The sequence below is a fragment of the Bison bison genome, unplaced genomic scaffold, assembly GCF_000754665.1.
Source record: "Bison bison bison isolate TAMUID 2011002044 unplaced genomic scaffold, Bison_UMD1.0 scf7180017864216, whole genome shotgun sequence".
NCBI lineage: Eukaryota > Metazoa > Chordata > Mammalia > Artiodactyla > Bovidae > Bison > Bison bison.
The window spans coordinates 153,558-164,904 of NW_011494788.1; the positions used below are offsets into that span (position 1 = coordinate 153,558).

At 38.4% G+C, this 11,347-nt stretch overlaps 1 protein-coding gene across 1 annotated transcript in view; it reads left to right on the forward strand.

Moving 5' to 3' along the window:
- The first annotated feature begins 213 nt into the window (after positions 1 to 213).
- Positions 214 to 11,347, forward strand: part of THSD7A (thrombospondin, type I, domain containing 7A) — a 487,905-nt gene continuing 476,771 nt past the window's right edge. The window contains exon 1 of the mRNA XM_010845433.1: positions 214 to 456. Coding sequence (XP_010843735.1) covers positions 214 to 456 — 243 coding nt within the window. The remainder of the gene's footprint in view (positions 457 to 11,347) is intronic.

Sequence of the window (11,347 nt, forward strand, 5' to 3'; positions counted from 1 at the left end):
CAGTGAACAATGTGTAAAACTAGAAGAAAACACCAGAAGGGTAAAGACTAGAGATCTCTTCAGGAAAATTGGATATATCAAGGGAACATTTTGCCCAAAGATGGACACAATAGAGGACACAAAAGGTAGAGACATAGTAGATGGCTGAACAGATCAAGAAGAGATGGAAAGAATACATGGAAGAACTATATAAAAAAGATACAGATGAACCAGATGACTATGATGGTGTGGTGGGCCACCCACCACATTCTGGAGAGCCAGAATTTTGGAGAGCAAGACATTCTGGAGAGCAAAGTCAAGTGGGCCTTAAGAAGCACTGCTGTTAATAAAGCTGGTGGATGTGAAGGAATTCCAGCAGAGGTATTCAGAACCCTAAAGAATGATGCCATCAAGGTGTTGCATTCATTATGGTCAGCAAATCTAGAAGACTTAGCAGTGGCAACAGAACTGGAAAAGGTGAGTCCTCATCCCAGTTCCTAAGAAGGGTAGTACTAAAGAATGTGCTAACCATCAGACAATTGCACTTATTTTTCTTGCTAGTAAGGTCATGCTTAAAATCGTGCATGTAGGCTTCAGTACTATGCAAACCAAGAACTTCCAGATGTCCAAGCTGGATTTAGACAAAGAAGAGGAACCAGAGATCAAACTGCAGACATTTGCTGGATCATAGAGAAAGCTAGGGAATTCCAAAAGACACATCTATGTCTGTTGCATTGACTATGCAAAAGCCTTTGACTGTGTGGATCATAATAAACTGTGGAAAGCTCTTAAAGAGACAGGAATACCAGACCATCTTACCTGTTTGTTGAGAAATCTGTATGTGGGTCAAGAAGCAGCAATTAGAACTCTATATGGAACAACTGATTGGTTCAGGATTGAGAAAGGAGTAAGACAAGGCTGTCTGTTATCACCATGTTTGTTTAATCTATATGCTGAATGCTGGGCTGGATGAGTTATAAGCAGTAATCAAGATAGGCAGGAGAAACATTAGCAACCTCAGATATGAGGATGATACTACTCTAGTGGCAGAAAGTGAAGAGGAACTAAAGAGCCTCTTGATGATGGTGAAGGAGAAGAGTGAAAGAGCCAACTTAAAACTAAACATTAAAAAAACTTAGATCATGGCATCTGGTCCCGTTACTTCATGGCAAACAGAAGGGGAAAAGGTAGAAGTAGTGACAGATTTCTTCTTCTTGGGCTCGAAATCACTGAGAATAGTGATTGCAGCCATGAAATCAGAAGATGTTTGCTTCTTGGCAGGAAATCTATGACAAACCTAGACAGCATGCTGAAAAGCAGAGACATTACTCTGCTGACAAAAGTCTGTATAGTCAAGTCTATGGTCTTTTCAGTGGTAGCTGAAGTATGGTTGTGAGAGCTGGACCATAAAGAAGGCTGAGTGTGAAAGAACTGATGCCTTCAAACTATGATGCTGGAGAAAACTCCTGAGAGTCGCTTGGACAGCAAGGAGATCAAACCAGTCAATCTTAAGGGAAATCAACCCTGAATACTTGTTGGCAGGACTGATGCTAAAGTTTAAACTCCATTATTTTGGTCATCTGATGTGAACAGCTGACTCACTGAACAATTCCTGATGCTGGGAAAGACAGAGGGAAGAAGGAGAAGAAAGGATGAGATGGCTGGATGGCATCCCCAGTGCAGTGGACAGGAGCTTGGGCAAACTTCGTGAGAGGGTGAAGGACAGAGAGGCCTGACGTGCTGCACTCCATGCAGTCGCGGAGTCAAACACGACCGGGTGACCAAACAACAGCAACACTAGCTTCCCTAGTGGTTCAGTGTTAAAGAATCCACCTGCCAATGTAGGAGACATGGGTTCAATCCCTGGTCCAGGAAGATCCCACATGCTGTGGATCACCTAATCCTGTGCACCACAACTACTGAGCCTGCGTGCTAGAGCCCGGGAGCCGCAACTGCTAGAGCCCATGTTCGGCAGCAAAAGAAGCCTCCACAATGAGAAGTCCAAGCTTGGCAACGAGAGAGTATCCCCTACTCGTCACAACTAGAGCAAAGCCTGTGTAGCAACAAAGACCCAGCACAGCCAGAAATAAATAAATAAAAATGTTTAAAAATGTATAAATACATGAGAAAAAGAGGAGTTAGTACAAATAGTGTTGCATCTCCAAACTTGCATCTCCTACTTGATTTTTTTTTTTCCCCCACCACCGAGAGCTACCTGGGAAGCCCATAACTCTCTAGAGAGCTGAAAACATGTAAGAGGGTTATATCATCTAGGTAATCAGACAAAGAAAAATCATAAGGCTTTCGGGTGACACAGTTGTCTGAATGCAGTAATTTATGGTTGAAATATTACTATTTATTTATTAAATCTATTCCATTTTCTTCATCTTGAGCCTACAGGGAGATAAATTTCCCAGCTTCCCTTGCAATCAGATTGTGACTATATAATATCTTTTTGTACAACGGTATACAGAGATAAATAATGTAGACATCTCATAGAACTGTAGCACTCTCTTGCCCTCTCCTTTCTTTCAGAGGCATCCATGTAGAACACATGTTGAAATACTGAGTCAAAAGATGGAAGCACTCTAGGTCCCTGGAAAGTAGAACAGTTGAATCAGTAAACTTGAATATAGATCAATTGAAATGATCTAATGTGATGAATATTGAGGGAAAAACAAAAAGATAACATGAGCAGTGCCTCAAAGATCTGTGAGACAGCATTAAACATGCCAACAAACAGGTTTTGGAAATTCCAGAAGTAAAGGAAGTAGAAGGGAACCCTAAAAAAAATGTATTTGAAGAACTGGCCCTCAAATTTGATGAGAAACGTTAACCAAATACCTAAGGAACTCAACAAAGCCTGAATAGAATCAGAAATCTACATCAAATACAATAAGAATTTATTATAAAACAAGAGAAAAAAAGACTTATCAAATCCAAGGGAACCACAATTGAAACCATGGGTTAAATCTGTTTCATCTTCCTTCACTAATCAGAGTCATTTTAAGATTTATATGTCCTCCAAGCAGCATGTAACCTGGACAGTACGCCATTTGACTGAGTTGTTTTCTAGAAACTTGGAGTCAGCTGCTTCTAGTTCCAGCTTGAGCTGGTTAAGACGGGTAGACCCACTGATCCTCTAACTGGACAAGTCTGAGTATCCTCTCCATGACATTTTGAACATGCATAGTCCTGTAGCTTAGCTATGTATTTCCAGAAGAACAATTACCATAGCTTTTTTTCCAGTCAGCTTTTCCTATGCTCCCCATGCCTCAAACTGCCCTGCTTCATTATTCATTATCCCATAAATACCTGGAACTCCTTGCCTTTAGGGAGGCAGATTTGAGATTTGGAAATTAACAAATATATGTAAAAATGACTCACAGAACAAGGAATTCATCCTAAGGGAAATTAAAAATATATTTTGAACTGAATTAAGATGAAACAACATGTCTGAGTGAACTCTGGGAGTTGGTGATGGACAGGGAGGCCTGGTATGCTGCAATTCATGGGGTCGCAAAGAGTCGGACACGACTGAGCGACTGAACTGAACTGAACTGAATGCAGAAGAGCAGTGCTTAAGGAAATGTTTTGATTTTAACGCCTATGTCAAGAAAGGCCTACATCATAAAACAAGAAAGGCTCATATAACTTCAGTAAGTAACCTAAGTTCCTAAGTAACTTAAGGCCTCAGTAACCTGTTTCCACCTTAAGAAACCAGAAAAAAAAAAAAAAAAAAAGGGCAATTAAGCCTTTGGCAAAAGGAAAGAAATTATAAAGTTAGAAGCAATGAATTTAAAGAAAGAAAATCAGTATTAAAAAATCAGAGAAATCAGAAGTTCTACGAAAAGACTGGAGAAAAGGACAAACTTATAACTAGGATGATTAAGAAAAAAGAAAACGGATACAAATCACCAAAATCAGGAATGAGAGAGGAGAACGCAGTATCAACTTTATATGATACTTTTTGGCTTAAAAAACAGAAGTATTTTAATTAAGGTGTGTATGCTTTTTTTTTTTTTTTTAAAGACATGCTGCTTCACACTTAATATACTACATTATAGTATGAAAATAACTCTTACGCCCTGGGAGAGCAGAATATTCCATGACTCCCTTTATGGTGATATTTGTTTTATTATGATAGCCTGAAACTGAACCACAGTCTCTCTGAGATATACTTCAGAGTGGAACAAAAGTAAACCATTTGATATATGGTCAGTTGATTTTTGATTACAAAACGCTGAGACTCTTCAGTGAGAAAAATGACAACCTTTTACAATTGAGTGTCCATGTGCCAGGTAATGAGTTTAGAACTTTACTATCATACCATGCATAAAAATTAACTCAAATGGGTCAGACTTAAACCTATGTGACCACTGCACCTATTGGTGGTGTGCAAAGACCCACCATGGAACTCAGTGATGCTGGTGTCTTTTTAGCCTGTACATTTCTGAAGGCCTTGGTGATTCGTGTGGTCTCTGTGTGTTCACTTGGACATAATCTTTTCTTTGGTCTTCCTTTTCCTTACATAATGTGTCTAATCCAGCAGTGTCTCTTCCTTCCCTGTCATTTCAGTTTTCATAAGTGTTTGTCCAGGCTTCTAGGAACCATCAGTTTGCACCACCCCTTTCAGTCTTTGGCAGAGTATTAAAATTTGTATCCTTGGTATGTTTCTCCAAGTTAATAAATCTCTTATCCCCATGGGTTCTGAACCCTAATTAAACACGCTCAAAAGCAAGCCTCTTGAATAGTCTTCTGGCTTCTACCAGTAGTTGCTAGCTAATTCTCATAGCTACTTTACTAGTTCAGCCTTTTATTCTCTTAACAAACTTAGCATGACTAGGCTGAATTAATGCTGCAATTGGGTTTCCCTGGTAGCTCAGCTGGTAAAGAATCCATCTGCAGTGCAGGAGACCCAGTTTGATTCCTGGGTTGGGAAGCTCCCCTGGAGAAGGGATAGGCTATCTATTCCGGTATTCTGGCCTGAAGAATTCCATGGAGTCCCAAAGAGTTGGACATGACTGAGCAACTTTCACTTTCTGGATTTTGAGCATTACCTTGATAGCATGTGAAATGAGCGCAGTTGTGAGGTAGTTTGAACATTCTTTGGCATTGCCTTCTTTGGGATTGGAATGAAAACTGACCTTTTCCAGTCTTGTGGCCACTGCTGAAATTTCAAATTTTGCTGGCATATTGAGTGCAACACTTTTACAGCATCATCTTTTAGGATTTGAAATAGCTCAGCTGGAATTCCATCACCTGCACAAGCTTAGTTTGTGGTAATGCTTCCTAAGGCCTACTTGACTCCAGGATGTCTTGCTCTAGGTGAGTGACCACACCATCGTGACTATCCAGGTCATTAAGATCTTTTTCATATAGTTCTTCTGTATATTCTTGCCACCTTTTCTTAATATCTTCTGTTTCTTGTTAGGTCCATACCATTTCTGTCCTTTATTGTGCCTATCTTTGCCTGGATTATTCCCTTAATATCTCCAATTTTATTGAAGAGATCTCTAGTCTTTCCCATTCTATTGTTTTCCTCTATTTCTTTGCATTGTTCACTTATGAAGGCTTTCTTTTCTCTCCTTGCTGTTCTCTGGAACTCTGCATTCAGTTGGGTATTTCTTTTCTTTCCTCTTTTGCCTCTTGCTTCTCTTCTTTTCTCAGCTATTTGTCAGTCCTCCTCAGCCAACACCTTTCCTCCTTTCACTTCTTTTTCTTTGGAATGGTCACCACTTCCTGTACAGTGTTACAAATCTCTGTCCACAGTTCTTCAGGCACTCTGTCTACCACATCTAATCCCTTGCATCTATTTGTCACTTCCACTGTATAATCATAAGGGATTTGATTCAGGTCATACCTGCATGCCCTGGTGGTTTTCCCTACTTTCTTCAATGTAAGCCTGAATTTTGCAATAAGAAGCTGATGGTCTGAGCCACAGTCAGCTCCAGGTCTTGTTTTTGCTGACTGTATAGAGCTTCTCCATCTTCAGCTGCAGAAAATATAATCAGTCTGATTTCAGTATTGACCATCTGATGATGTTCATGTGTAGAGTCATCTCTTGGGTTGTTGGAAGAGGGTGTTTGCTATGACCAGAGCATTCCCTTGGCAAAAGTCTTTTAAACATTGCCCTGCTTCATTTTGTACTCCAAGGCCTAACTTGCCTGTTACTCTAGATATCTCTTGACTTCCTGTTTTTGCATTCTAATCCTCTATGACGAAAAGGACATCTTTTTTTTGGTGTTAGTTCTAGAAGATCTTGGAGGTCTTCATGGAACCACTCGACTTCAGCTTCTTCAGCATTAGTGGTTGGGGCATGGACTTGGATTACTGTGATGTTGAATAGTTTGCCTTAGAAACGAACCGAGATCATGCTGTTTTTGAAACTGTACCCAAGTACTGCACTTTGGACTCTCTTGTTGACTACAAGGCCTACTCCATTTCGTGAAGGGATTTTTGTCCACAGTAGTACATATCATGGTTATCAGAATTAAATTTACCCACACCTGTCTCCATGTTAGTTCACTGATTCCTAAAATGTTGATATTCACTCTTGCCGTCTCCTGCTTGACCACATCCAGCTTACGTTGATTCATGGGCTTACCATTCCAGGTTTGTGTGCAACATTATTCTTTACAGCATTGGCTTCTAGTTTCACCACCAGATGCATCCACAACTGAACATCTTTTGCTCTTGGGCTCAGCCTCTTCATTCTTTCCAGAGCTATCTCCATGCTCTTCCCCAGTAGCACACTGGACAGCACTTGACCTGGGAGGCTCATATTCTGACATCGTATCTTTTTACCTTTTCATACTGTTCATGGGGTTTTTTGAGGCAAGAATACTGGAGCAGTTTGCCATTCTCTTCTCTAGTAGCCCACCGTTTGTCAACTAGGCTGACTTAGTGCTTACTCCTAGCTATCAACCCAAACGCTAGGAGAGGTGGTATATGCCATCTCTTAACAGGGAGAGGTAGGCTGCCTCTCAACGCTTTAAGAGTTCAGAGGAATCTGGGGAACCAGACATGGGGCCATTGACTCATATATCAGGTTCCAGGTTTTTCCAAGCAGATCCTAATGTTAGCTTAACACATGGGTCTCAGTTGACCATTCAGTTATCTTTGAAGTTGTCAACTCTTAATGATTAAGTTTTGGGTTTGATCTTCAGCGTTGTTTCCACTCTGCCACTGTAGGAGATAGAGTCTCTTTTTCAGGGCTCCAGGCTTTCATATTTAGTTTTCAATTGTTTGTTAAAGTTCAGTGCATTTTCATTATCCACCTGTAGGACACCAGCACAACTAGTGATAACTAATCAATTCTGTTGCCTCTGTATACATTATTCCTCTGTACTTTTGAGCATCTGAATCATTGCATTGGCCTGATGTTGTGTATGGAAGCATTCTCCCAAGTTAACCCCTGGTGAAATATTTTAATGATTGGGGTACTAAGTTGTATCAGGACTATTGATGCCTCACGTACCACCCAGGATGAGGTCCTTATTGTAAGGTTTACAGTGAGTGATCCATTCTCCAAACCTGGAAGGATCTGAACCAAAATACTGTACATTTTTACCTGATACTCAAAACAAGGAGTCTGAATACTCATAGCAGATCTTTATTGTTTCCAGAGTTAGTTCCGAGTAAAATGGAGAAATTCTAGTGTTTATTTTCTTTGTGTAAAACTATTTAAAATTTAGAATCTCCTCTCCTTTCAGCATATATACTGACAAGCCAGCAGACTAATAAACTAACCAACCAACAAACAGAACAAAGTAGTTATAAAGAAAAAGGAATTAGAAAGAAAATAGATGGTGAGGGAAAATAGATGATTAATATTGGAGTCAGAATTGGGGAAGTAAAATTCATTGTTACTTATTGCAAAGATAAAAAGTGAAATATTTTATCTTGTAATAGTCTGGTGGGTGTGGCAAGAAGGGGGAAATAGAAAGAAGCCCAAAATTATTTTTTTCTACCCCAAATATTGGTCAACTATGACACCTAGAGGCCACACAAACAGAATTCTTTTGGGTAACTTTTTTTTACAAGGCAAGATGTGTTTATGTAGAGAATTCTTTAAAGTTATTTCAAAATGGATATTCTTAGATAGTTTGCCATGTAGTCCTGAATAACAGATATATTCCTTCATTTAATCATTATTTTTCTTCCTAAAAACTGATGCTATTAAAAGTTATTTCCCTCTCTGTCAAGTAAATGAATTTTTGATTGATTTTAAGTGCTGATCCTAATCACTGAAAGTCATTGTCTGTATATCTTTTGGGTCATCAAGTATGGGCATATAGTTATTTATGTTCTACTGAAAGAGAAAACACATGTATACATCTGTGCACACCCACCCTCTCTGGAATTTGGAAATAAGGACAAAAATAATAAAGACAGATACAAAAGCAACACATGAGAGGTAATAGGGTCAGAACTGTCTTCTTTCTCAAAATTAAAAACACCATAAATTCTTTGCATTTTTCCATCCATTGCTTTGAAAACTTTTATTGCCTGGCTCATTAATACTTGAATAGTTCTTCATGAAAAATGAGTGATTGACTTCAAGGCAGGCTGTGCAGATGGTCAGTTTGATCTGCATCTTTGAGACTTCTCGTGACTAAATTTTGACATCATGTCATGAAAACATTTGTGTGTTATTTATGTCATTTGCTAGAAAACAAAGATTGCTGTGTCTTGCTATCTCTTGCTGTTTATCAGTTTTATTGATAGAATTTATCTGACTGGATACTATAGCTTTCACAAAGGAACATGTATCTGAATATATATATCATTTATGTGTCCTCAGAGACCCATACATTTCTGTCCTCAAGTGCAATAATGACATTGTTATAGAACACATATGTGACAGTGGTGGAGACAAATGTTTCTATGACTTAGTTTCTGTAACCTCATCCAGAGGTATCTGTCACTAATTGTGCATGTGTGTGTATCTGAAGTGATTTTTTTTTAACTCTTTAAAATTGGATGCTTGGGGCTAGTGCACTGGGACGACCCAGAGAGATGGTATGGGGAGGGAGGAGGGAGGAGGGTTCAGGATGGGGAACACATGTATACCTGTGGCAGATTCATTTTGATATTTGGCAAAACTAATACAATTATGTAAAGTTTAAAAATAAAATTTAAAAAAAATAAATGTAAAAAAAAATTTAATTGAAATATAGTTGATTTACAAATGTTTCTGGTGTCCAGCAAAGTGATTCAGTCATACACATACATATATGTCTATTCTTTTTCAAGTTCTTTTCCAGTATAGGTTATTACAAAATAGTGAATATAGTCCCCTGTGCTATACGACTGGCCCTTGTTATTTGTCTATTTTATAGATAGCAGGGCTTCCCTGGTGGCTCGGATGGTAAAGAATCTGCCCGCAATGTGGGAGACTTGGGTTCAATCCCTGGATTGGAAAGATCCCCTGGATCAGGGCATGGCAACCACTTCAGTATTCTTGCTGGAGACTCCCCATGGGCGGAGGAGCTTGGCAGGTTACAGTCCATGGGGTCACAAAGATTCAGACAGGACTGAGCAACCAAGTACAGTGTATATCTGTTAATCCCAAATTCCTAATTTATCCTCCCTTTCTTCTTTGATATCCATAAGTTTGTTTTCTATCTATGATTCTATTTCTGTTTTGTAAATAGCTTCATTTGTATAATTTTTGTGGATCCCATATATAAGTGGTATCATATGATGCTGATCCTTATCTGACTTACTTTACTTAATATGATAATCTCTAGGTCCATCCATGTTGCTGTAAATGGTAATATTTCATTCATTTTTATGGATGAATAATATTATTTAATCTTTAAGCTTTGTGTAAACTGAAATTAAAAGAAGGAAACCAATTGTTGGCTGGTTTCAAACATTACAGCAGAATATGAGCCCTAGTCATGTATTTGAAGTGGCAGCAAATTTGGAATTAGCACCAATCCCTTGTTCTTCGGTATAAAGCTTGAAATTGTAGCCATGATGTTTTAACTCTTGACCAGTTGAGAAATTATTATACAACTATGGACAAATACAAAAACCAGAATCTTAAATTTTCTTTTGACATTAAGCTCTTAAGTATAGCATCTGGTGGCTTTTCAAAGGGTTAGGTCATTATCCTGTACATCAAATTGTCCTAGCTTGAATCCTTAGATTCTCTGTCTTCTGTTATTTAATGACTTTCTACTTGGTGGATTGGTTTGGGAATTTCCAAGATTGCTTAGAATGGGCTGATTAACTGAATACTTTGTTTTAAATGCTGTTTGTGCCAGAAGTAGAGGATTTTAGGGTTTATCACCCCAACATCTGAGAAAGGAAAACAGTATAGGAAAACACTGCCTTTGTAAAGTGGTGTTACGGAGTGTTCTCTAAGAAGACAGACCCAAAAAAGCTATAGCAAATCCTATTCTCTTCTTTGGTCTAACTGTTGAAACAAGTACTCTTCCAGGCAGCCACACACAAGTTGGAATCAGGCTTTTTTGTATCCTTTATCAACCTATAATCTCTTGATGGTTGCCTACTATTTTTCACCAGTGAAGAAATAGTAATCCACACTAGCTTATCTCTCCTAATCACAGACTCACAGAGCGAAGGCTCTCTGAGCTTTTAATTCCCTCTTAGAGGCCTAACAGAGTGGAAAGTAAACAAAGACCAAATTTGCAACCTTCAACATTGCTAATTTCCTCTGATGTCAGAATGCTTAAATAGTCAAGACCTAGAAATTATTTGATCAAACCTGCTTTTAATCTAATGCATGCAGCAGGGCTGTGTCTGGAATGATCTGCAAAACGACAGGCGTCCCAGGAGAGCTTTATGGAAGGTTTCCTCTTTCAGGAACAGCAGTTTCCTCATTTTAAACTCTGCTTGGCTATGCTGATGGAGTAAATTCATAAAGAGTAGTTTTCCTGCTTTTTAGATTTTGTTTTATTTGGCTAAATATTGTCGACTGGATGTTAATAGTTTTCTTTGGCTTTCTTTTTAGCCTGGTTTTTAATTGGCTAAATGCCTTGATATTATTTTAGCTTTACTAGGAAATGAATAGTAGAGGTTATTATTGGGGAGAAGAGAGAAAGGGCAAAGCATTATCAGACTTCACACACATTTCTTTATTACTACTGGTTTAAGAAAGAGAAAACAAAGAACAAAAGGTCCAAACCCATTAAATTATATAAAGACACTTTTCCTACAGTAGTGTTATGAGAAATCAGTGTCAAATATTTTTAAGTAAAGAATTTACTGATTTGGAGATACACAAGTAAAACTCAATTTGTCCTTTAATTTTACTCAGAACTGTGTGAATCCTTAAAAGTAACATAATTTTGACAGAGAATAAAGGGATAGCACTTTTATATTTATTTTTATA